Consider the following 25,982-nt stretch of genomic DNA (forward strand, 5'->3'; position numbering starts at 1 on the left):
ACACAGACTTTACTTGGGCAGGGTCGTTTGAAAGGTCACCATTACCTCAAGGCATACTCGAAGGGTTATCCTTCACAAGTGTTCAAATGACGTGTCATGTCACCTGCCTGTGTAGAAACTACTAGTCGGGACCAACTTGAATTTGAATAGTAAAACTTTTACTAACCTTACTTCGAAGTAAGCTTGGAAATCCTTCCTAGGAAAAATGTATACATAGATTGTATTGGTTCATGGATTGCAGCCCAAAGAAATTTATATCCATCGGCAAGAAAATAATCATCAAGTCTTGATCGCCAAAAAAGAGAAAAAGTGACCAACATCATGGGTATTCACGTTCGTTTCCATCCAGTCAAAACAGAAAATGCAGGACGGGGAACGCCACGGCCGAAATAATAAAAGTATAATAGATATAGTGTAAGTCACTGACCAACTCCAGGGACACATGCCAGGGGTCCATATAAGAGAATCGTGTTTTAAAACAATGTATGGGTTCAAATGAGGGTAGGTGAGAAAGAAAAAAAGAATTTTGAGGGGAGGCATATCGAGTGGTGGTGTTTTTTTTTGCACTCGAGCCAGGGTCATTCAGGTCGAATAATGGATCAGCGGGTTCGTCGGATTACAAACACACCCAGTTCGACTCCATCGCGAGGTTCGTTGTCATCACCGTAGGGTCGTTTCCGAATCCCTTCGAAAATTTCACTGAGTAGCATGGCTGAAGTGACTTCTTTGTCAACCATGTGTCCCGAGCCACCGGTAGACATGACTTTGTTCGCCGGTGGCCGGCGGCCATTCTGCCAGTAAAGACTGAGAACCTCCTTCATTCGAGCCTTTTCTTGATGAATGAACCACTCCACCCAGAGATTACGGTCCAGGTTTGCGTTTGCGCGACCGGCATCAGCGATCTGGAACTGCGATGATTGCGAGCTCAGAGACTCGCAAAGTGTGACAATATTTGCCCGCATAGTGGCGAAATCGTCCATTTGAGATACCGTGGACAGCTTGCCCAGGTAACGACCAACGTCAGCAGACAAGCCGTTTACTACAACAAGTTGCCGCAGAAGAGGGTCGAGAATGGGGCCCAGGTATTGGGATTTGAATGTGGACGCGCCCTTCTTGGTTGGATAGATGAAGAGGAGGGAGCCTCCGTCTGGCGATAATTCGCAGAGTCGGTCGACGAGGAAGGAAGGACGAGTGGGGCAGAAGAGATCTCTATACTCTTGTGCCGAAGGCGGGGGGAGATATCGCTCTAACACGGAGATGTGAACACTGTGAGGAGGGACAACAGGCATCGGAGCATGTGAGAGCTGCCGTTGAAGGGGACCTTTGAAATCATGGTAGGCGCCCACAACCGCAGCGCTTGAGAATACCGTCGCATTGAAATAATCATCAGCGGCGGTCGATGAGCGAGGTGTACTAGGAGGAGAGTGGGGTAGGTTGGAGAGACTGAATTGCTCGGGGACTGCGTGGGTGACATTGATATAAGGCGACCGACCAGGCTGCAGGTGATTGTGTACAGCCTGGACAATAGAACAGAAAACGGTATCGTTCCTCGGCAGCGAAATTGACTGATCTGATGTCCTCGGGTAAGGTAAGGTTTGAGAGACGATCTTGACAGCCTCGCCTCGAGGATTTGAGGTTCCCAAAGAAGAGACTGATGAAAAGAAAATGAAGGTTAGATTTCTGGTAAAAAAAAAAAGAAGCATCATATGAAGCCATTTTTTAAAACTTACCAGTCACGTTGATACCCTGGTCCAGCCATGATCCAACGTCTTGTTGGCAGTCCATTTCGTCATGGGGCCCAGGGCTACCTCCCGAGCTCGAAGAGCCATGAGACAAGCCATCAGACGGGCTACTGAGGGTATCTGATGGGCCTGTAGTGGGAGAAGTATTCATGCTAGGGCCTTCGTCCATCATGGCGCCGGAGGTCGGCTCCCGGTGGGGTTGCGTATCGAAGAGTAACATCTCGGATTGTGGATTCCAGGCGATATGGCTATCGTCGTCTGGGGGTGTGAGGGGAAGATTGGAAGGATATTCGGATTGAAAGGATGATGGAGGAGAGTTCCACGGAGAGGTGGAGGAGTTTGAATGCGCCGTCAAGGGTCTCGGCCCGCGAGACACGGTGGTGGACAGACGAAGACGAGAGTCTGCAGACCGGGTGCGCGACTCGACACGGAACGGCGAACCGGGTGAGGAGCTACGATGTTCCCAAGACGGGAAATGTACAGCCACGCTACCCTTGGAGAGAAATCGGGAGACGGGGGAAGGTTTTGTACGGAGAGAACCTTGAGAAGCTCGTCGACGAAGTTTTGCGGGACTTGGGCCGGAGCCGTCAGACGAAGAATCGGAGAGGGAATGATTGGAGAGACGACGTTGCGTGTCGAGTTTCAGAGAGGTCGGATGCATAATCAACTCGCCCGAGGCAGCAGCTGGCCCACACCGTCCATGACACTGTTGATTCATCCAGGCAGAATCGGGTGGGCGAAGGATGGCGGACGGCATAGGATTTGCCGTACGAGGCGCAGAAGTGGGAGGTAGTAGAGTTGAGAACTCGACCAGGTTGAGAGAGGAGAAAAGGAGGAGAAGGGAAAAGGAGAGAGGAGAGAAGAGAGGGAGGAGAGAGAGGAGAAGAGAGAAAATGTATGTGTGTGTAAGAGAGAGAGGAAGAGAGAAGGAAGAGATGGAGAGAGAGAGGGGAGGTTCAGAGGTAAGGGGAGGAAAGAAGTGGAAAATGGCCGTGGTAGAAGGTACCTAGTGTGAATATGACGAACAAGGGTGAAATGGAAGTACCGGGTACGTGTGCTACGGCAGCCGGGGGTCCAGAAGAGGTTCTAGACCGGTCGTCGAGTCATCGGTGGATGTTTGATGCGTCGCTGAAATAAATTCCAGAGAAGAAAAGAGATCCAACGATGCTAGTGTTCGGATATAAGTAATACTTATATTCTTCAAGGATTAATTTTCTAGGATATTCTACTACTTTTACATATGGAGTACAGGACTTGTTGATTTTCACCCTTTCTCCAGACTTCATTTACCTTTCCAAATTGTGTTGTTATGAGTTGAGGAGGCCCCGTCGCCGTGCTAAAAATGTGCACGCAAGTCTAGACGTTCCACGGACCTTTGACTGGCTGGCAGGACCCACGCGGCTGGGCGATCATTCTCGGTTGTGCATCGAGTTGATTGATTCCACTCTTTTGCTCATGTCCAGTTTTGTTGGATTTACCTTATATGTAGTACAGTAATGTATGTACTTCAACTGGGGTCTACTCTCCTATCAAAAAAAAAAATCGATTTTACTTTGATTAGTTCCCGCTGCAGTCTCATGGTTGACTCCAGTTCTAGATGTTTCGTGTCAAGCCCAAAAGGCTATCTGACGGGGGAGGGGGGGATGTTCCATAGCTGAGAAAAGAAGTTGTTGTCTCGGGTCCGTGTATTGGTACTTACATCAAGGCATTGTTCACCACTATAACACAAGTACCAGTACCTCACCCTCAGACAACACCGTTTCCGGACGCCCGCACAATTCTAGGCTTTGGTCTGTTGCCACTGAGAGGGGCTTTCTTTATTGTAGACGCCTCTTTGCTTGACACAAGACTCTTACAACCCTGTTTTGCCCGACAAAAGACAAGTCAACTTTAGGGCAGCAGATCGGGCATCGGGGTCATTCAGTCATTCACCCGATTGCACCTGATTACATAGTACATCTGATGGTGGTTAATGTAGGGCTACCGCAACGAGTTACCTTGGGTAGGGTAGGATGAGAAGTACTTTTATTCTATACGTATGTATTGCACTCATTTGTACTAGGTATATACAGTAGACCCTTCTCTAGTATACCCACACGCACACACACACACATCTCTCTCTCTCTCTTATTTAAATACTATTCACTCTCGGATCATGCCGATAATGGGGTTGGACCATGCAGATGGCGCCTCCCCCTCCAGATCAGATCGGATGTCGCGGGGTCTCTCATTCATCGTGGTCGTTGGCCCGTTGTAATTTCCACCGTTGGTCCCGGTCTGGTTCGCAGTCCAGTTTTATCACCCACACATCCCCCACCTCGTCTCAACTAAAGTACCTTGCCTTGCCACTCTGGGCGTTTAATGAACGTGTCATAGTCTTACGCAGCGAATCGCAATATACTCTACACATGTTGTGCAGGAGAGTCTGTGGAGCCACCTGATACCCTCCACGTTGTGACTTTACTACATACAGTAGTACAGTACAGTAACACTCTTTACAATATATCGGTTACTGTGGAAATTATATCCGTAATGACATTCATTGGGTCGAGAAATGAAGTATGATCATATTATTATTTCATATATTAAGATTCATATCTGATATCCAAAGTTTTGACAATCGAAAGATCCGAATAATCCGAATGGTGCAATTCAAGCTTTTCGGCCGAAGCGAGGCCCATTTGCCTTTTCGTTTTCTTGTGTTCTTGTTCTTGTTCGACCATTCGATCTGAGGATGGTAAGACAGGTCTGAAAGGTCTTAGTGCGACCAAATAAGGTATCCTTCCTATACTTGCGGGGAAGAATCAGGGTTGAATAACCACGCCTGATGATCCTGCGGTCGCATTCAAGTTGGCAGTGATCTACTAGTAGCACTAGTCTGCAACTCGGCGCTGCATCGTAGTCCACAGCCGATATGATGAAGATTACTCCCATAATCAAGGCGGAATGTGTTCCCATGGTTGACAACACAAAAACACGAGACACAGCCTTTTCCGGGTCTCCGCAGAATGTCTATATCTGCGAGGTGGACCCGGTGCCCTGCGTGACGGCCTCTCGTCGGGGTGATGGGATTTCCTTCCAACTGGTTTCCTCTCGGCTGGGTATGACTGTCCTGTGGTTCAAAGGAAACTTTGAAACTTTATCATGCGGGGATCAGGACCCGAGGACATAACAATGGTGTCATCGTTTGATGTACGGAATGGAGGGTTGTTCAATAATCGTCCAACAGATTCCTTTCTAGAATTCTGGAACGGCGTAACTGGTATAGTCTCACGAGGTCATTGAACGACGGCGAGATTGTGTGTGAGCGCCACCGGCCAGCGGTTGACGAAGCTCCCGGGAACAATCGTTCCACGATTTCCAAGCCATGTGCGACCGGTAGCGCTGCTCTTCACGACCAAGGCGAACCTGTTTGCGCGCAAAGCTGGATGTCTTGACGGCAATCGTGCAAGTAGGTGTAGAGCGATCACAGATCGGAGTAGGCTTCGCCATAGGGATAGAGACAGCAGGGTTGTCAAGTGTAGTTCGAAGCTCACGGCATTGACGAATCAACTCCTGCACACCCTCAGTCAATCGAGAAGCGCGCTCTTCAATGTCAGGCCAGAAAGCGTCGCCCCAGAAGGAATCTTCGCGCACGGCGGTTTCAAGAGCGGTAAGGAAACAGTCAAAGCCGGAGCGGGGACCAGCCAACTGGGCAGCAACTGTCACAAAGCGGATAGTGGGCTCTGAGTGCAGGACATGCAGCACGATGCAGGCCGGGCAGCGTGCAGTGAGGTACCAGTCATGCTCTTCAGTGAGAATACAGTGGAGCCAAGCAAAGGCACTGCGTGCCTCGCCGCGGAAGGCTCTTTCAGGCTCGGCACCCTTTTTGCTGGGCAATGCTCGTGTGGCAATACGCTCTGCCTGGTGGTTGATCAGGAATAAAGGGACGAGAAGAGTGTGAATGATGTCGCGGTGAAGGCGGAAAGACTCTTGCTCAGAACAGCATGAGTCGCGATGCGCGGAGCAAAAACTAGGGCTCTCCATACCACAATCCTGACGGCGAAGTTGTTCCCTCATAGCGCAAAAGGTTTCATTACGTTCCAATTCAAATTGGTCGCGATATGATATGCGGAAAGGGGAAGAAATGTCGTCCATGGCGAAATAGGTAATCTTGAAGCGTTTGGGGGCGTTTTTTTTTTTTTGGGAGGAGGTATAGTCGGCGACGGGTCGTCGGTTGTTCAATGAACTATCATTCGGATGATTTGATGATATTAGATAGGCCGAATGTAAACACTACCGATCATGATCCGCGTAGAGATTGGTGATTGACCAGAGAGATCTAAAATCCCATATGCATAGAGTATATATTAAAAAAAATATAAAAAAGAAGCTCTGTGGGGAACCATAGACCGGATGCGGACTTTATTATAAAACCCCCCTTTACAGAAACGTCATGGGAACGAAGCAGGACGGGGTGTCGATCGCACAGGACCTTCTTCGCCTCTTGGGGGGGGGTAGCGTCCAGGGTAAAAGCAGTCGATCGCAATGGATATTCTCCACTGCTGACGAACGCAGCGGCAGTCAATTCAATGATTGGCGGAACTGGTCGGAATGAGTGGAGGAGTGGAGATGGAAGAGCCCGTCTTGGACAGTCTGGACTGTGGTCTGCTAACTCTCTGTTGGCTGTCCTCCTCACTGGATTGGTACATACAAAGTCCTGGCTTTACTGGTTCAGGACTATGTTTAGCGCCGCCCCCCCTTATCTTTCATGAAAGAGAGAGTACCTTAAGTCAATGGGACGGTACCCAATATCTACAATTATGGAATTGAGGTGAGACTTGAAATGGATCTCATTTACTATCTTTGGTGCTGTCTTAAGTGGTGATGGTGGTAATATCTGGTGGTATTGACTATCAAGACACCGGAAATGACCGGAATGGTCCATTTTCATCTAGAGTACAGTCATTCATCTGCCCTGAGCAATCCATGTCGCCATTTCCATGATTCTGATACGGCCAACTGATCATCGCCCAATATCACCGTGCCCAACACCTAGACCACGGGCGAAAACGCGGCAACGCTATCTGACCGTGAAGAAGAGGGGGAGATCCCTCCCATCTGCAGGAAGTGGGTAAATTAGGGGTCTCCATCGTGGCATCACGATGTGGCAGGGATAGGCAGGGTTTGGGGGGGACTCCGATCGGGGTGACCCTCAGTCGGTGACCTTTTCACTCCGGAGAACGGAGTGTGAATGTTACTCTTTGTATTTTTGAGATATCTTAGTTTTTCCCTTTGAATCAGTCTCAGGCGAAGATTATTTTTGGGATCACTCAGGGGCGATAGATAGAACGATCTAGAGCAAGGGTAGCTCCTCGTGGGTAATCAATGGTCAAGCCACAAACAAAGAAGTGGAAAAAAAAAAAGATTAAAATTAAAATGATCCAAGACTGAAATAAAATAAGATATCATCAAACAAAACCAGATTTGACCAAATCAAGTTGGAAATAGGGGGCCGTTGCAGTGTGGGAAAAGTGGAACTCGGTAGACTCCGAGTTGCGAGATTCGGAGGTGTGATGCTTCAAGTGATTTGCCGTATACGACAGTACATAGTATAATAATACCTGGAGTGTACGGGTATGAATAGGCAAATCTCTTTCTTTGCTGCTATATACTATTATATCCAACCCTCATGATAGTTCTGCCTTCAAATATCGTGACTAAGTGACCAAGTGTACTAGAAGTATTCCTTGCCGTTGAACTTCCAATATATTCCATAGATAATTCTCTTCTGTATACATCATTCTAGTATCTAAGGAGATACAATAAATATCTCCAATGTACTCCGGACATGCATGCACATATACCTTATAACACCATCTCTATAATGAATGCAATATCTTCAAGTAATTGCATCGATTGTTGAAATTGTTGATCTCTGCAGTAACTACTTCGAGGGCACAAACTAGGGCTAAATCGACCGTTCCATGTTTGTTTTGCTTCAATCCTTCCTTCCCCACCAAATCACCTTTTCAATTCGCCTGGCCAACTGACTTGCAGCACCTCACACAGCAGCGTTCTCTATTTTCTCACATTTGACTCCATTTCATTCCTCAACGGTCCTGTATAGCTCCACCGGGACACTTTGAGCCCTTTACTGGCCCCTTTGGCATGTCGCTCGATGGAGTGGAATGAAGGCCGCCGCGCTAAGACTCAACTGCCACTTGCAATTTGGAAAAAAACAGGATCCATCGTAGTCTAGTCGGAATTTGTTCCTATTTCATTTCCCCCTTCCATGGCTTTGTATAGTCCGGCTATCAGCCATGAACAATTTTTTTTTTAATTTTTTTCTTTGTATTTTGTAAAGAATTTGTAGAGCGTCTTCCACATAGCACCTTCCCGACAGCGGCCCTCTTGCCGCGTTTGCACTGCGTCTGCGCCTTCATCTTTTCTAGGGAAACACTGCAATTCATCTTGTCTTTTTGAAGTCTCTGTTCAGTGCTCATCTATCTTTCTCTCTTCTTCTCTTGTCGTTCTCCACGCTTGGTTCTTCAGTGTTACCTTTATAGAGCATACCATTGTATCTTGCTTCACCATGTTATCCTCACTCGCCCTTTCCGTGCCATTGATCCTGGCTGGGCTACAGGCTGTGGCTGTAGATGCAATCCCAACAATCTCTGCGGTGGGATCCAAGTTCTTCTACGAGAATGGTACTCAATACTACCTGAAAGGTTCGTGGGATCCACTCTCCTCCGCACAGGGCTTGACCTAACCGTTGCAGGCATTGCTTATCAGCTCACTCCCCATGACCCGCTTGTTGATACGGCTCAATGCAAGCGCGACATCGCTCGTATGTCAGAGCTAGGTACCAATGCCATCCGGGTGTACCACGTCGATCCCAGTGCCGACCACAAGGGCTGCATGTCGGCTTTCGCGGATGCAGGGATCTACTTGTTCGTCGATCTTGACACCTTCACTACTCAAATCGAGCAGGTAAGAGATCTATATATACTTATTTGCGACTTCTATACTACCCTTGAGTCGGTTACTCACACAATTATAGACGGAGCCCCATTGGAACCAAACTCAGTTTGATCGTTTCAAGGAAGTACTTGATGAATTCCAAAAGTACGATAACACTGCTGGTGTTTTCGTCGGCAACGAAGTCCTGACCACTGCTGATGGCTCGGCCGCTGCGCCCTACGTCCTGGCCGCCGCTCGCGATATCAAGGCCTATCGCGATCACAAGGGCTATCGAGAGATTCCGGTTGGATACTCCGCCGCTGACATCGCTGACCTGCGTCCCATGCTTCAGAACTATCTTGCTTGCCAATCGAATTCCTCGGATCGCCTGGATTTCTATTCCCTGAATGCATACGAGTGGTGTGGTGATTCCACCTATACAGTCTCTGGCTATAACATGCTGCAGAAAAATGCAACCGACTATCCCATTCCCATCTTTTTCTCTGAGACAGGCTGCAATACCCCTGCACCTCGCACATTTGACGATCAGGCCGCTATTTTTGGAAAAGACATGGCAGATACCTGGTCGGGTGCCATCATCTATGAGTGGATCGAAGAGACCAATGACTATGGTTTGATCAGCTATGGACCTTCCGCCAATGCCAAGGCTGCGACCAATACCCTCATCGAGGACGGATATACTCGCAAGGGCACTCCAACTCCGGTCTCACCTGATTTTGCCAACCTCAAGAAGCAGTGGGCCACCTTGCAACCCACTGGTGTTGCACTCTCCGACTATAAAAAGTCTGCCTCTGAGATTTCTGCCATCGAATGCCCTGCTTCGACCAAGGGCGGATGGGCAGTTGATCCTAGCTCACCTCTTCCAACACTGGGACAAACCTATAAGAAAGAGTCTGCCTCAGAAACCACTGGAAAGGGATCGGGCCATGCCACAAGCACTTCGGGATCGACCGCGGCCGCCACCACCTCCAGCAGCGGCAATGCCGGTAGGTCCATGATGTTTGTTGGTGGATCATCTGCTGAGCATATGCTCGTCATCTCTGTCTTTTTCTCTGCCTGCATGGGTGCTCTCGCTTATTTACTGTGATTGGATTATTTGGAAAGGCTGCTGAGCAGTCTGACTTTACGCTTTATTGATACACGTTGTTATTGCATAGCATAGATACGAGTTCCAATGAACGATGTTTGCTTAACATCATAAAACTTGTTTCTGAAGCAATAGTACGCATTGAGAAGGAGTCTCAAAAACTGCAAGCTCTATTTCAAAATTGCGATATCTCATTTCTACTAGCAGGGCCCGTTTCTATGCCTTTCCCATGGTGTATAAGATTTCATTCTCACTATCCAGGCAGTACTTGGCAAACACACATTCAAACATCAAACAGTTAGGCCATTAGCCACTTCCGAGATACATTCAGAGAGCTAGCACTACCGCGGAGGTGGTGGCTAAAATTCAACATTTTCGAAAAGCAATGGACTTACGAAATCCAGTGGCCACTAGACAAGCACATTCGAAGCTGCATTTCATCATCATGACACGAACGGGATCAAAGGCCGTACGTCGAATTCTTCAAATATCTATTTCCCAATGCCTCGAATGAAGACTATCAGCATTCAAGAATTGTAAAATATCGAAGCCACATGTACAAAAACATCGCATTATTTCCCCGTTCCATCTCAGCTATCGGCCGCCGGGTCGGCATCACCACCTTCATCATGACAGCGACAACACACCGCAGCCTCGAAGTGAGCGCCACTTCTATCTCAGGGCCTGTTCAAAATCCTTTATTCAAGGGCAACCTTAGCCCTACCTTGCGAACTTTCATGGACGAACCCGCAACACCAACCGCACATGTCCGTATTTTAGACGCTATCAAACACGAACACCGCGAGCTCCAAACCCACATCCATAAAATCCTAATATCAACCAGCGCCGACGAACAAACCCGCTACCAGAATCAACTTACCTGGGAATTAGCTCGTCATTTGATAGGCGAGGAGCTAATCGTCTACCCAGCTCTAGTCAAACATGTCAAAAACGGACGAGCAATAGCAACTGGAGGTCGAAGCGAGCATCAAGATCTAAAAGAACAATTGAAGATGTTCCAGGGTCTGCGATCTACAGATCCACGATTCATTCCAACACTGAAGGCGTTGAGAGGTGATTTGGAGAATCATGTTCGGAAAGAGGAAGATCAGGACTTTGCGCGGTTGGAGGTGACTATTTCCAAGGAGGATAGTGAGGCGTTGACGCGGTCGTTGGGTCGAATGAAGACGTTTTTACCTTCTCGTTCGCATCCATTGGCACCGAGTAAACCACCTTTTGAGACAGCTGTGGGACTTCTGACGGCGCCGATTGATATTGTCGCGGATTTGTTTCGTAAGTGGCCGCATCCCGGAGAAGATTCGAGGGGAAACGTATCTGCGTCGAGGTAGAGTTTTAAATCTGGTTTGAAGGGGTTGTGTGGGCTTGATGAGGTATGAAAAGTTCTTATACAGGAAATCATTGTATTTATGAGTGTATTATTAGATCTCTAGTGTTTTATTCGATGGACTAGTCTGTTCAAGTAAACTCGCAGTAGCAGTAATCACCCCTTGCACTCCAATACCGGAGAATCTGAAGCTACCAATGGAGTTGCCAGGTATCCATGCCGTTGTAGTCGACGAAATCTGATACTCATTCCGTTATTGCTCTTGACTGCCGGACTACTGAGCCGTAGGGTGTTCTCCAAAGATCGACGCCGTTTCCAGGCCTTTCGAAACTGAAGCTGTTCTTCATCTTGCTGTCTTGTCCGCAAGAGCATAAATTCGCTATGTGCCTCTTTCTCATCGCTGAGAGCTTGTACCTTTATGGAAATAGATATTAGGAACTGGTTGAAAAAGCGTAATACTGATAATGATAATCATCCTGAGCGAAGAACCACATCCTGACTCCATATAACCTGATAAGAAAAAGTAAAAACATACATAGGCTAACCATAACTCCTGCTCTGAACTCCAAGCTTTCTGGCATCTTGCAAGTTGTCTCTCTGCATCTTCAAGCTTTTTCTCCTGATCGCTCGTCCATCGGCACTGACTCCGAACAATACTCGCCCAACTAACCACGCGAGCAAGTCGAGGCCGTGCAGATATTTCGCACTTCTCTGCGAGATGGTGGGTCTTACAGTCGGAATGTGAGTCCGAATCTGAATCCGATGCATATCCTGCTTCTGAATCGTCGCTCTGTGCGTCATTCCTCGTGGTCTTTTGGTCGAGGCGTTGCTTCACCGCTATATGCAGGTCGTGCGAGATGTCACGGTGCGCGGGTAAGTCGGGGATTTCAACATTAGGAAGGCAATGTTGGATCTTGGGAGGTGAGATATAATCTGATTCTTCGAGTTGGACTTCGGCTTCCTTTTCTTTTCCCTTGTTGGAAGTGACGCTAGTTGATGGGCGTCGTTTCCACGGGAGAGAGAATGGTAAAGCGCGGTAGACGAGAGTAAAAGCCGACATAAGAGTTCTTTTTGAACATCGATACAAATAAAAAGAGAAAGAAAAGTAATTTGAGTATTGAATGTAAGATAACTAACTATGTACCATATTCTTAATCTAGAATCAGCACTTCTTGGTGCTCTTATATGCCCAGCTCCCACCCGGACGATGTACTTCTGTATGTATCCAGACCAATAATCCTCGAAACGAAAACGAACTTGCAGGAGGCGCTCGCACGGCTGTGGGGCATGAGCCCGCTGTACTTGAGCTGCGTTAATCTGCTTGGCCTCCCACGCTCGAGAGAATGGTATGCCGGGCATTTCTGGTTGGTCTAGCCAGTTGAAGCCTACGGCGTTGGTCGAAACTGCAACCGGGGCCAGCTTGAGGGGAGCTCTCGTGTACCTGAGGACGCAAGCAGTCGTACATAATATTCCGGATTGTCGTTGATATTGAGGAGAGAGACTGGGTTGTATAGATCAGCATAGTAGATGTTGGGGATAATGTGAAAAATTATTGGTGTCTGAAGGATATTGTGAAATGGACGTGGAGTCTCTCTCGTTCTGATCTATACACTCAAGTTGCCACCAGCGTCGAATTTCGGAAAATCAAGGAACATTAATGCAAGAGTCGGAGTTGGGCGTGTTTCGCTAAGACCTCCTTTTGGTACAGTTGCAGATATCTAGACCATGCATGGTCAATTTAGGAGTTACAGAGAGTCCAAGGTATCAGAACTATGAGTTTGATCCATATCTATTGCAAAGTATAAGCAACCCTTTCAGTACAGAAACTCTTCAGGAAGACAACATTAGAGTCACAAGGTGAAAGGCGAGGCAAATCTTCATAGAAACAAGGTAACAGTATAATACCAAGCCAAATAACCGTGAGGGAATCATAAAAAAGAAAAACCGCATTGGAAAACAATCAACCAACTCCGTCATACTTCTTCGAATCTATACGCCAAGAGTGAACCAGAATGCGTTCATCGCCATGTATCGACAGAAGCCCCGCGGTTCGCTCGGGCTTTTCGCTCGTCTCGGATTTGCTCGCCAATAATGATGCTGATTAACCTCCTGTGCAGATCAGCATCTGTCCACTCGACCTGTCCCGATCCACCATACTGTACATCGGCATGCGACAGTTCATGTACAAATCGATCAATAATGGCAAATTGTGCTTCAGAGATGGGGATCCCGTGGAGACCATCTGAGGTCCAGATCCAGTCGCCGATGATTTGGGCTCGCCCTGGTGCATCGAAGTAGGGAAATCGTTCGGGATGGCGCTTTGCGATTCGGTACAAGCGCCGAAGAGCCAGGTAGTGGTCGTTTGAGAAATAACCAAACACGGCGAGCGGTCTCGGCCCTTTCGGCGAGTTGTGCTGGACATCATGCTTGTCTGCAGGGTTTTGGTCTAGAAGTTCGTCCGAAACGCTCCGTTCGAGCTGATCTTCTTCCCGGTCATCTTCGTACTCCTCATCCTCTACCGGGGATGTAACCCTATCAGATCCTTGTTTGGCGCTTGGTGAAGCCGATTTCTCTTCTTCCTCGATACCCTCGCTTGAATGGTCGGAAGATGATGCACGCTCATGGTAATGACGATGGTCTTGAGGTGATTGGATGGAAAGTTCTCCTTGATCAACTTGGCCGTATTCCTGCTCCACGTCTGAGACGTTTTCTGCGTCTTCTTGAGAGACAGAGCTCGAGTCGTCATCATCATCATGAGCAGGGGCCTTAAGCCATCTCGGAGTGAGACTGGTGATCCGTTGGAACCAGGATGATCCTTGCGGCTCAACGTCTGACTGCCGTTGAGGCTCTGGAGTGAACGTGACATCTCCAGCCGCTGGTTCAGCGTCGCGGGAGTCTCTATCTGAAACGCTGCCGGCCTCCTGCTCCTGCTCTCCATCTTCCTCATATCCCTCTTCCTGCTCCTCCTCGTACAGATCATGTCCTTGCTGAGAGGTATTATGCCTGAAGATGGGAGACTCCTGTTCGGCTTCCGGCTCTCTTTCGGGTGACAGAGAGAGCGTCTGTAAGCGAACTCTTTTGCCTGGTTTACGCGAGGAGGATCCAATGGTCGAAGAGCGTTGCGCCGAGCGTAGTATACTGCGGGGTGTACTTGTCCCGTTGTAGTAGCGAGCACGATTAGGCGTATCATCTGCCGCAAGAAGAGCAGACAAATCTACTTCGCGTTCACGAAGTTTTCGAATCTGCGTTGGATTCAAGTGGCGTAGGTCAGACTTTTCCAGGTCTACATAGGCTGGCGATGAGCTGAGATAGCTTCGAGTGGAAGGGTCTTCAGCGATCTGTCGCCAAGGACTGACAACTTCTTCAACGGGCTGTTCAGAATGACGATCGGAGTATTGCTCAGAATGATGATTAGAGTGTTGCTCAGAGTAACGACCAGGGGGTTGCTCAGGATGATGCTCTGAGTGTTGCGAAAGGTGACTGTTATCACGGGCTTCTTGCTGCCAAATATCATCGAACCCGTCATCATCATCATCTTCTTCTTCGTTCTCCAATTCCGCTTCGTAGTTGGTCCTTGGCTCAGAGTCGGATTCGTGTCTTGTCTGAGTGTTCGGGTGTTTGGGCTCCTGGCGCCAAATATCATCGTAACCATCGTCCTCTTCCACGTCTTCGGATTCTCTATACGAAGTATGTGTAGCGTCAGGGGAATGGGAAAACGCAGGTCTCGGCTCCGACTGTTCAATGTCTTCGGAGCCTTCAGAGCCAGCGTCATCTTCTTCTTCAAATCGCTCGAAATCCTCGAGTACCTCCGGCTTTGCCTCTTCCATGTTTTCTGACCTGCGTGGCTCATGATGCTCTTCGCCGGCGATGGACCCAAAATCGGACTGTAAATGATCGCTGAATGCATCATCCTCAGTTACCTTCGGCTCTTTCACTTCTTCTACTCTCCCTGGCTCATTATGCTCTTCTCCAGCAATAGACCCAAAATCGGACTGCAAATGATCACTAAATGCATCACTTCCTTCCAATTCGTCCTTGTCAGAAGGATTTTTATCGCTGTCGATGTAGATCATGCGGTTGGAATCTGCAGCATCTTGTGCATTGCGACTGACAGTCTGTCGTTCCTCATGCCATTCGGCCTCTTGTTGCAACCTCGCTCTATCTATATGGTCGTTTTGCGGAGATTGCGTCCTCTCGGGTTCGGACGAATGGGGGATCATATGGACTTCTTCCAGGTCGTCCTCGTCTTGCACATCATCCTCTTCTTCCTCTTCATTCTGATACACAGGAATTTCCCTTGGATGTATATCTTCTTGAGATTGCCCTTGTAGTTTTTCTGGCGAGGAAGTCGGTGGAAGATCAGGATAGACAACAGGTCTAGGTGAGTGTCGAATCGAATGATTTGCATGCTGGCGGACAATCGGAGAAACCCGAGATTCTGGAGACGAGCCATTGACTGCAGGACTTTTCCTGGCAGAAGTACGACGTTCGTTTGTGAGATCACTGATCCCGGGAAGTTTTCGTTTCAACCGATCGCCAATCCGTCCATTGTCTCGATCTTGTAGAACCCTTGCGGCATTATCTGTTGCTCTGCTGGTATGACTACCCAGCCCAGCTTGCTTAACTGAAGTGAGGGTATCCAATGATACCATGGTGAAGCCCTCGCTTTCCATTATCGAATCAAATTCTTCATGTTCTTCTGCGGGATCAGAATGTGGGCGCTCGTTACTAGTTCCTTGAGCTGAGTTGTTATCTTCGGCCAGCGAAGAAGTTGGGGTTGGCGTAGGATATTTTCGAGGTGATGAGGTTGTGGCAGCATCACGTCTCGATCTGACTGAAGAGGACCGTCTGTCTCGGGTTGGTGAAGGCATTTTTGATGGTGTTGAGTTTATATTATTCTCGTTGTCGAGGTAGTGCTGTTCTGCAGCTCCAATAATGGGTGTATCATACGTCGCTCTACCATACTCTCTCGGGGTATTTCCTTTCATTCCGTGTTCTTGCATTGGTGCAGTCAGATCTGCGACGGGCAGATCATCGGCTCCGAGAGAGTCACTGTCGAATTCCCCAATTGCTGCAGTGTTGATGGGACTCCAACTTTGCATGGGCTGAGTAGTTTCGTCTTCTGCAATGTCCATTGGGCTGAATTGGGGTTCAGGTTCAACTTCAAGTGAAGGTAGCGGCGCGGGAGACCTCGTCCTCTCGTTTTGAGAAGCAAACGACTCCTGCGTATCTAATCTTGGTGTGCTCTTAGGAGGCCGACCTCGTTTCCTCCTCGGTGTTTCTCCTGGTCTTCCTGGGGTATTTCCCGGGCTAGTAGGCCAAGGCGATCCATTCGTCGGTTTCATGTCTGATTTGCGCGGGCGCCCACGCGGTGTCTTCTCTCTCAATGGACTTCTATCATCTTTCAAGGGAACTTTTGTTGTTACTGTCGACGGCCGGAGTCGTTTGCGCGACGGACTAAGCTGCATTTCACTTTGGTTTTCCTCGTCCTGAGTCGCCTCGAGTGTGACTCGAATGCGCCACGGACTCACGTTCCCGTCTTGTTGATCTTTCAAGGGTGAAGGTGACCTCTGAAGGCCATCTAGCTTCATTGTCGGCGAGCCAGGAAGCAAAACATCGTCGAATCGGATCGAATGCGCGCTCTTTGTCGGACTGAGACTCACGCGTGAACGTTTGGCTGGAGTTGGTCTGCGCGCACTGAAAGCTGGCGAGTAGAAGCTCTGGCGACCGGTGAAAGGTTTGATCGGCGACGAAATCAGGTATTCAGCATCACCTGGTGGACCTAGAATATCGGGGGAGGAACTGGAGTAGCGCGTGGTACCGGACATGATGGACTCGATGCGATGGATTCTCGGCACGCGTGCCGCGAGGGGGCGTAGAAAGGAGCGCACTCCGTGGAATGCACGGTTTATGAAGATACAGCGATCACCAAACCGCCAAAGACCATTAAAAATATAAGAACATTCAGAGCATCGCCAACAAAACGGCGGGGCAATTCCATTGGAGTAAACAAGTCTCCCGAAGCGGCACGAGCGACGCCTTACACCAGCATTAGGTAATCGTGTCCCAAAAGGGTAGTCTGGGTGATGAAGTATACAATCCTCCACCTTGACTCTGATATCTTGTTATATATCACGTTCACACCAGACGAGGCCAATTGCATTATGTACGGAAATCGCCAAGCTGACCATCCCTCTATAACTCATCTTCTACAGTTTCCACAGCAGGTATTCGATCCAACTCAACGCCGCAAAACCGAGCCACCAGTCGCACACATTCACATACCATCTCCACGTCTCTCTTCGAAATACCCAATCGCCGTAGGCCTCGAATATGCCAATAAGTCTCGCGGGGAATGTTTTGGCCCATAACGGCCGGTAGAACCACCAGCTCAGTATCAACATCGTCTAAAATTTGACGATCTGATAAGTGCAGACCGTAAGCAATATTTGCAACCCAGAATCCGAAATCACGATGTCTTTTAAATAAAGCGAACAATCCAGTAAGGTTATGCGAGTATAGTCTCTCTAGCCAAGCCATTCCACGGTTGTAATTTTCCTCGTCGCATCTCCAGCCCTCGCGGCTAAATGTCCGATCCAGACCGTCCTCGGCCTCCACCCTGCTAATCGCGATCAAGGATTCGATGGGCTTGGGCAGTCCAACCAAAGCAATGTCTTTGAAGAGAGCCTCGCGGATCCTTGTTATTAAATATGTATGGGAATCAGCTGATGAGAAGGCGGGTTGGCTGGTCAGATAGAGATATAATTGATTCGCTAGATGAGGTTCCGGGGTCGTGGTGATTGAGCTAAGCGTCGTGAGGTACCATTTGTCAGGCGAGATATCGGAGCACTTGAACTTTGCTTCGATCTCGCGGAAAAGCTCATCGCATCGGGGTTCGACTAGGGCTTGATCGATTTGAGGGGAACTCATCGCGAAAGAAGGTCCAATCCTGGCTATTGATACAAACCGCTAGTGTACTAGTGTAACAGCAGGCATTTATCAGTTTATTTCGAGCGAATCTTGAACAAGAGCCATGGCATGATAGGAATTGGCTACTGGAATCATCGATAAAACTTTTGAGACTTGATAGAAATGACGCAGAGTTGAAGTGGTTTATTGCGAATGTGGCAAAATACGGACTGCAACTCCTCCAGTGTCGGTTCATTCTTGATCGTACCTCGATTGATTCTGCAATGCCTTGAGTTGTAAGGTGAGATGAGACTCAAAACTAAAGTAATCCTTGCCTGGGGATGTAATCCATTCAGGGGTATAATAGCAACGGTGGACGAGATGATGAAAGATGAGCATGCTGCTAATTAGGGCTATCTCGTCAATACCTACTATGCACGGCGTGGGTCATATAGACATAGTCCATTATAGTAGTGATTGTTTCTTGCAGACTACATTAGTATTTTTTTTATACTGTGTTTCTATAAGTGTTCCAAGATTACATACAAATCACGAATGGCACTGAAAGTGGGTGATATACGCTAGCCAACCCTAGAGTCTCCAACCTCTAGGAGGGCTATTATGTATACTAGTATACATAATAGATAGTACATAGGATAGGCGGTGGCGACAAAGAACGTAGAATCTTGAATTTCCCCTCTTTTCTAGTTATACCAAGGTACTCCCTAGTACATATCACCTGATGTTCCATTGCTTTGGCCCTTCGATGCGGGGTTCCGGGGATGTCCAGCTACAGTCTTCTCATAACATGGAATGAATACATACTCATGTATCCTAGCAGGATGTATCATTTCTGGCTGTATCGAATATTCCATCTTGTAGCTGATTATATTTGCACGTAACCTAGTATAGCACAAATGCAAATGGCAGATGATTTCTTGTACCTTTCTGGGAGGTACCAGAACCAGAATATGTAATATTCGTTTTAATTCAAAACACATCCACTTTATACCAACTCCGTAGACAACGCTCCTAACACTAAATAATTCCGGAATGACCAAAGAAGATACTCCGTTGGAATCAAAGCGCAACTAGTTAAAACTCACTCTAGCACGGTCGGCATTTCCAATGGAATTTTATCTCGAATATTTCGTACTGAATAGCGGATAATTATAATATTGAGATTGTAGGTTTTTGTTTTTTAAAATTTTTTTTGATTAATGATTCTCATGAATCGGAATGCGAAATTAACTGGATCAAAGTGGAATGTGGTTTGTCTCTTCCCCACCGGAGAATTGCAGTTTTCCAATCCTTCAAAAGGCTTCGCCCACAGCCTCAACCACCGCTCGGTCTTCCAATCTCCGCTTTTTTTCTTCTTTCTTTGACTGCATCTACCAATCATCGGGCTCTCAGCACACCACTGCGCCCGGATAATTCGCGAATTCGGTGTATTTACCCCAGTCCCGAGTCTCCAGCCCCCGCGCGCCCCCCCCCAGTTTACCCCTAGCGTCCAGCTTAGTCCAGCCATGCGGAGTGGAAAGTGAAAGGCTACTAACTAGTCTGGAAAGGATTTCGAAGGACGATGCTTACTAGGATGGGAAAGGAGCTTGGTACCTTATAATAATGCGACCTCCCCTCAGTTGCCTTCGCGCATTCCTGTGCCCTGCGCGGATCACGCCTCGACTCCTGGCCGTTTATTGTTTACTCTTTCTCACTGCCACTTCTTTTTTGGTCATCAAGATGCATCTCAAGTCCTACGTCACCGCTGCTCTGTATGGCCTACCAGCCCTGACAAATGCTGCTCCCTCTGCAGCTTCATATTCCCAGCCTGCTACCCCTTCCCCATCTGCGTCAGGTTCGAATGATCCTTTCCGTGAATACACTATCAAGGCGGAAAATATCACCGCCAAGGTCATCCCGTATGGCGCGCGTTTGACTTCTCTCCTGGTTCCTGACCGCGACGGTCACGACCAGGATGTTGTCGTCGGGTATGACGACCCAAAATACTATCTCCACGATAGTGAGACCAATCGTACCTTCTTCGGCGCGACAGTGGGTCGTTACGCGAACCGCATCAAGAATGGGACCTTTTCCATTGACGGCCACGAGTCGCACATCCCTGAGAATGAGAATGGTGGCCTCGACACCCTTCATGGCGGTTTCATCGGCTATGATATGCGCAATTGGACCGTCACGGCTCATTCGGACTCGTCTGTGACTTTCACCCTGTTAGACCAGGGCTTCCAAGACTTCCCTGGCGATGTTATCTCTCATGCTACTTTCAGTGTGTCTACTGAGAAGTCTGCTGAGAACCCCAAGGGGTTGCCCCAACTGACGACGAAGCTGGTGTCTTTGGCTCTAACAGAGAAGACACCAATTATGCTTGCCAACCATATCTACTGGAACTTGAACGCATTCCAGAATGACAATATGCTCAAGGATACTACTATGCAGCTGCCCCTGTCCCAGCGCTTCATTGCGGCAGACAGCATCGAGATCCCTACCGGCGATATCCTAGATGTTGACACCGCCTACAAGGGAGCACTAGACTTCACCCAGCCCAAGCTGATTGGAAAGGATATCGAGAAGACTACCGACCTGTGCGGAGGTGGCTGCACTGGATACGATACTTGCTGGATTATTGACCGACCTGCCGCTTACGCTGCTCCCAACTCCGTCGTCCCTTCTGTCCGCCTGGCCTCTGACAAGACCGGTATCAGCCTGGATGTTGCCACCAACCAAGCCGCTCTACAAGTCTACACTTGCAACGGCCAGAACGGCACCATTGCGACCAAGGAGTCGCAGGCCAAGCGTAACAAGGCCACGAATGGCGACTCCGGCGCCACCCATGTCAACAAGTACGGTTGCATTGTTATTGAAACCGAAGACTGGATTGATGGTATCAACAACCCTCAATGGGGCCGCGACGAATACCAGATCTTCGGCCCTGACGATGGCCCTGTTGTCAACTTCGCTACCTACCAGTTCGGTACTTTCTAATCCGGCGGATGATTCGACACCTCCTACTTCTCTCTTCCTGCATCGGATGATAAAGATGCATGAATCTCATACATGGGTTGTCAATAAGTGATTGTCGAAGCAATCGGCTTAATAGTGTACATAAATAGCGCACATGGACCCCAATGTGTTAATCTAGTACTCAGATTCCCATTATAATTCGCATGCTATGGTAGCTCAAGTAGATCCATGCCGATTCATTGTTGGCACTATGCACATGGCCACTATCTCACAAAATATCGAGGTTCATCTTTGAACTAGATATCTTTTTATTTCACGCCACTGAACCCGTGGGGGCTTAATGAAGAAATTCACAACTTGGATAATATACTGGCCCCCGAATCCGCGCTTCCCTTGACAATCTCATCTTCCCAATAATTGGGATTGAAAGTGATTCGGTTCAAAGGGTTCAATCGGTGGGCACGGTTGTAAAGATCCTCATATACTCGACCATCATACCGACCAAGGGCACTAGAAGAATATGCGATCAGCTCTGTACTCCTCTCCAACTGTTATTGCTCTTACCTGTCAAGTAGGTAATCAGGTATAATCCACGAGTCCACTAGATTCACCGCATGTGGTCGAATTCTTGACATCAGCTCTTGGACACGAGTCGGTAGACGATCAAGGTCAGATCTTGCGACGGCATTACAACGGAAAACTGTTCATGATTATAATTAATAGCTGGACTTGGTAGAGACAGACAATATGATCAAAACTCACATTCGAATCCTTCATTTTCCATGGTAAAAAGTGCGAAAAGACGGAATAACTCCCACAATATGGAGCTTGTGGAATTGGAAAGGGAATTGTCGGTGGACAATGCTTCGAAAAATGTCTTTACTAAAATGTATTGGGATTGGGCTAGTAGAGAACTGTCAGCCATATGAGCAAAAATGAGTGTTATAGATTTATTGACTTACCTTTGCTCAGCTTATGGAGCTGAATGAGCAGGCTGTTCCAGCTTTGCTTTTTGTGCACCCGTTGCTCATATGCTTCATACGCCTAGTATATGCCATCAGTCTATCTTCCATGTCGCCTCAACAGACTAGGAGTATTATTTGCACTTACCAAGGCAGTGGCACGAAGCTCAAAGCTTTTGACAATATCACGGTCACTTGCCAGCATGTCTCGTTCCGCTGCATCAAAGCTTCTGCTTCCGCGATTTCTGATGAATTCTTTGAAGATAGCATCGGTTTCGTCAGTTGCTGTGCTAGCAGGCGAGTCTACTGCTGCAGTCATCTTTTTAATCAAATAGGCGGCCACTTGCTGCGTAATCATCCAATTATCACCTTCAACTGTTGGCTTGGAAAGATAGTCATTATTAAGCTGAATGAGACCACTTCCACCCCCAAAACCATGTCCACCCATTGCACGACGACAAGTCTCCACTCCATCCGCCGCAAGCATTGTACAAAGACTCTTTAGTCCAGAGGACATACTATGCATATGAGCCAAGGAGTGGAAATCGCCCTTTTCAACATCCTCGCGCGTATTCTGATAGATGCTGCGCATTGACAGCCCCGTATAATGGAGTGCAAATGCGGTGGCTAGCAGAGGTAGTATACGGATTTGGACGGTAGGATAATCAAGAACTGCCATCTCGGGCCCTCGTTTGTCACCATCTCGATCTTGGAATTGTCTTCGGATGGCGGTATATCGCACTGCAATTGTCACCGCTCGTGCAAGAACGAGTCTGGCATGATGCACAATCTGTGCTCGAACGTAGGTTAGAGAACCGTAGACAAGAGCGGGCTGTTCGGGTTTTGTGTATTTGCCAGTATTCGGGTCCACGCTGGAATATCTCGATAGCATGGCGGAATGAGGTATTCTGAATAATTCTAGCTTTTGAAATCTCTATCAAAATATGTCTTGGGTCAGTGGAACTTACCTGAAGTGGTCAAAAAGCATATACGCATTGTCCATCGTTATGTAGCCATACTTGGGGCCAATATCGCCAACTACTATGCCGTCTAGAGGCAGATGTGTCTTCATGTCTCTCACCTGCACAATGAATGGATGAGGACCATGCGACACGTATTGGTCTGGCGATCCAGGCCTAGGAAGGAGAAGCTGAGCGACCACAATGGCATGGTTTGCGATACGGCCCAAACTCCCATTCCACCATTTGCTTGCAGTCAAAGTAGGGCTATGCAGGATGAATTCCTTAGATTGACTATCCCAACGTGCCTCCAACTCTAATCCACGGACATTGCTACCGTGTCCAAGCTCAGTCTGGGCATATGCACCGACAATCTTCCAAGATTCTATCAGAGGCATCCAATATGCGCGTTGCTCTTCACTGGCCTGTTCACGAATAGTAGTGATAAACATCTCCAAGTGAAGGAAGTATGGTGAGACATCATCAACCAAGTACTCGGCCATCTTGTACTCATCATGACTCCAGTTATGTTGATCTTTCAAGCGGCGAAGTAGCTTTGCTCGTGCAAGTCCCAATTTAAACCGGTCGGGACGAGACAGGTTCTGTTGTTTTTCTTTGGAGAGTAGCGGTTCTTGTTGGATAAGCTTGAGGATTCGCGCTTGTCGCTCCAGGAATCCGTCCGATGATAGAAGATGCTCACTCAACTCCTTGACGGAAACATTGGATTGCGCTCTTTCGTGAGCCAGTGTAGTTGGTCCATCCGGCTGGGCTGGGCTAAGTTTGTCTGTGAAGTCAGGCATGATGCTTGTAACTATGCCAAAATTTCCAGATGAATGTTTAAGCAATATATCATTTCCGGCAATAAACTTCCACATATATGGATCTCCATAGATTCAGGCCCCTTCAATTCATTAACCTAGGCTTTTTTTTTCCAGGCTGGTCAAATTCGCCGAGTGCCGAATGCCGGATGGCTTCTCCACGAAGGACGTGGGGTAGAATGCGGGGAAGTAAGTAGCCGACTCAAAAATATACTAGAAATATCTAAAGGCAGAGAAGGTAGTAGAATTGCTCTATATTTCGATAGACCGTGGGCTGTATTAGCCAACATATCTCGGGCCTTGACTGTCTTTTAACCTTCAAGACTCTATTCGGTAACCAGGTACAGGAACAAATATTTCAATCATTGGAAATGGGTGACCGGACTCTCTACGTACCCTCGCAGAGGGAGAAAATGTTCTTCCAAATTTACCTTGGTTTCATAAATTATTACGTTATGCCCAGCGCAAACCCTCGAGGATTGCAGTGAGGGATGTGAATGCAGGTATTGAAAGGAACTATCAGCACCTTATATCGGATGTACTTGCATTTCGCAATGTGCTCAGAGAAAGAATGAGCTCTCAGATACTTCGTGATCTTGCAGAAGATAAAGAAGTTTATATTGGTCTATTGGCACCGGGAGGATACGAGTATACTGTTGGCTTCATTGCTATCATAGCATTGGGTGCGGCAGTAGTACCAATGGGTGAGTCCATGAATCGATATACTACTACTCACATTGCTGGTACTTGAAACTAACTTGCAAAACATTGGAAAGCTGCCGGGCTCCCTGTCGAAGAAGCGACCTATTTTCTGACAAAAGCACGATCCGTTTGTCTAGTCGCTAGTTCAACCAATGAAGAACTCGCCAAGTCAATTGTGCAATTTATGGCCGAGAAAAGGGATTTCCATATTCCTTGTATATCGCCAATTGCATCTTTCTTCAGTTCCACTCCCGCTTCTGCAGATGATATTGTGATATCTTCAAACCGAATGCTCGATATGAATGGCGCAAGCGCTGTGATATTCACTTCTGGCACGACAGGCCCACCAAAAGGAGCTGTCCAACGCCGCACCTGGCTGACGGGAAACGCTGAAACAGACGGGGACTTTTATCGTATCACCGAGCAAGACGTGGTCCTCCACACACTTCCAGTTCATCATGCGTCGGGGGTAGGACTCACTTTTCTCCCCTTCCTCACGGCTGGGGCATGTATTGAGTTCCGCAGCGGAAGCTTCAGCACGGCCTGGACTTGGGAACGTTGGCGTCAAGGTGGATTGACCTTCTTCTCCGGAGTTCCTACCATTTACATGCGTATGATGCGGTATTATGAAGAGAATATTGCCAATCAAGTTCCCGAAGTACGGGATCAGTATATTGCTGGTGCCAGAAATATTCGTACTATGCTTTGTGGATCATCAGCATTGCCTGGACCCGTACAGGATTTCTGGGAAGACTTGCGCCAAAAGCCAATTCTGACAAGGTATGGCGCAACTGAGTTTGGTGCTGTCATAAAAACGGACCTCGATGCTCGAGGAACTCCTCGAAATAGCGTCGGTCGTGTGGCTGAAGGGGTCTCTCTCAAACTTGAAGATGATGGTCATCTTCTTGTGAAGTGTCCCTATATGTTTTCCAAGTATGTATACTTCACTCTCTTGAATTTCTGTTTGGTATTGACTCACCTCCTCAATTTTAAAAGGTACCTCCACGACGAAAAGGCAACTTCCCAAGCACACGATGCGGATGGATACTTCAAGTCCGGAGATATCGCTCGCAAAGAAGGGGATTACTACTTTATTCTCGGACGAGCTTCGATCGACATCATCAAATCTGGTGGATACAAAATCTCAGCTCTTGACATCGAGCGTGAAATCCTCGGCCTAGACTACGTCTCCGAGGTGATGGTTGTTGGCGTTGAAGACGAAGAATTTGGTCAACGAGTTGCAGCCACTGTCAGCCTGAAAACAGATCAAAACACAACCCGCAAGGGCCTCACGCTGGCAGATCTGAGGAGTGATCTTAGGAGCAAGCTTGCAGGATATAAGATCCCAACTATTCTGCGCGTCATAAATGGCGAGCTTCCAAAGTCGGGAACTGGAAAGGTACAAAAGAAGATTCTAGGGCCTCAATTCTTTCCGCCTAACTACCGAGATATCGCAGAAATACAAGTATGGAGCAAAGAGATCAAGGCCAGGCTTTAAGATTTTAAACGGGCTCGT

At 47.9% G+C, this 25,982-nt stretch overlaps 10 protein-coding genes across 10 annotated transcripts; 4 read left to right on the plus strand and 6 right to left on the minus strand.

Moving 5' to 3' along the window:
• Positions 1-599: 599 nt before the first annotated feature.
• On the minus strand, positions 600-2,499 carry N7469_004271 (uncharacterized protein; the record flags this gene model as incomplete). Its single annotated transcript, XM_056643191.1, has 2 exons — positions 600-1,651; positions 1,731-2,499. 2 exons carry the CDS (start codon positions 2,497-2,499, stop codon positions 600-602), a joined length of 1,821 nt encoding a protein of 606 aa, XP_056502603.1.
• Positions 2,500-5,012: 2,513 nt separating this feature from the next.
• On the minus strand, positions 5,013-5,879 carry N7469_004272 (uncharacterized protein; the record flags this gene model as incomplete). The annotated part of the gene is made up of 1 exon (XM_056643192.1): positions 5,013-5,879. The coding sequence occupies one exon, from the start codon at positions 5,877-5,879 to the stop codon at positions 5,013-5,015; it is 867 nt and encodes a 288-aa protein (XP_056502604.1).
• A 2,437-nt stretch (positions 5,880-8,316) lies between these two features.
• Positions 8,317-9,792, plus strand: gel6 (putative 1,3-beta-glucanosyltransferase; the record flags this gene model as incomplete). Its single annotated transcript, XM_056643193.1, has 3 exons — positions 8,317-8,452; positions 8,482-8,714; positions 8,785-9,792. 3 exons carry the CDS (start codon positions 8,317-8,319, stop codon positions 9,790-9,792), a joined length of 1,377 nt encoding a protein of 458 aa, XP_056502605.1.
• Positions 9,793-10,421: 629 nt separating this feature from the next.
• N7469_004274 (HHE domain protein) lies at positions 10,422-11,141 on the plus strand (the record flags this gene model as incomplete). Its single annotated transcript, XM_056643194.1, has 1 exon — positions 10,422-11,141. One exon carries the CDS (start codon positions 10,422-10,424, stop codon positions 11,139-11,141), a length of 720 nt encoding a protein of 239 aa, XP_056502606.1.
• Positions 11,142-11,293: 152 nt separating this feature from the next.
• On the minus strand, positions 11,294-12,197 carry N7469_004275 (uncharacterized protein; the record flags this gene model as incomplete). The annotated part of the gene is made up of 2 exons (XM_056643195.1): positions 11,294-11,551; positions 11,673-12,197. The coding sequence occupies 2 exons, from the start codon at positions 12,195-12,197 to the stop codon at positions 11,294-11,296; spliced, it is 783 nt and encodes a 260-aa protein (XP_056502607.1).
• A 958-nt stretch (positions 12,198-13,155) lies between these two features.
• Positions 13,156-16,965, minus strand: N7469_004276 (putative AT DNA binding protein; the record flags this gene model as incomplete). The annotated part of the gene is made up of 1 exon (XM_056643196.1): positions 13,156-16,965. The coding sequence occupies one exon, from the start codon at positions 16,963-16,965 to the stop codon at positions 13,156-13,158; it is 3,810 nt and encodes a 1,269-aa protein (XP_056502608.1).
• A 367-nt stretch (positions 16,966-17,332) lies between these two features.
• Positions 17,333-18,067, minus strand: N7469_004277 (uncharacterized protein; the record flags this gene model as incomplete). Its single annotated transcript, XM_056643197.1, has 1 exon — positions 17,333-18,067. One exon carries the CDS (start codon positions 18,065-18,067, stop codon positions 17,333-17,335), a length of 735 nt encoding a protein of 244 aa, XP_056502609.1.
• A 1,719-nt stretch (positions 18,068-19,786) lies between these two features.
• Positions 19,787-21,046, plus strand: N7469_004278 (aldose epimerase family protein; the record flags this gene model as incomplete). Its single annotated transcript, XM_056643198.1, has 1 exon — positions 19,787-21,046. The coding sequence occupies one exon, from the start codon at positions 19,787-19,789 to the stop codon at positions 21,044-21,046; it is 1,260 nt and encodes a 419-aa protein (XP_056502610.1).
• A 329-nt stretch (positions 21,047-21,375) lies between these two features.
• N7469_004279 (uncharacterized protein) lies at positions 21,376-23,746 on the minus strand (the record flags this gene model as incomplete). The annotated part of the gene is made up of 6 exons (XM_056643199.1): positions 21,376-21,535; positions 21,590-21,725; positions 21,788-21,928; positions 21,988-22,069; positions 22,136-22,859; positions 22,956-23,746. The coding sequence occupies 6 exons, from the start codon at positions 23,744-23,746 to the stop codon at positions 21,376-21,378; spliced, it is 2,034 nt and encodes a 677-aa protein (XP_056502611.1).
• Positions 23,747-24,335: 589 nt separating this feature from the next.
• On the plus strand, positions 24,336-25,964 carry N7469_004280 (uncharacterized protein; the record flags this gene model as incomplete). Its single annotated transcript, XM_056643200.1, has 3 exons — positions 24,336-24,468; positions 24,541-25,399; positions 25,463-25,964. The coding sequence occupies 3 exons, from the start codon at positions 24,336-24,338 to the stop codon at positions 25,962-25,964; spliced, it is 1,494 nt and encodes a 497-aa protein (XP_056502612.1).
• Between the last annotated feature and the right edge of the window lie 18 nt (positions 25,965-25,982).

This window comes from Penicillium citrinum, assembly GCF_028827155.1.
Source record: "Penicillium citrinum strain IBT 23319 chromosome Unknown utg000003l:1.0-4596430.0:1.0-4598250.0, whole genome shotgun sequence".
NCBI lineage: Eukaryota > Fungi > Ascomycota > Eurotiomycetes > Eurotiales > Aspergillaceae > Penicillium > Penicillium citrinum.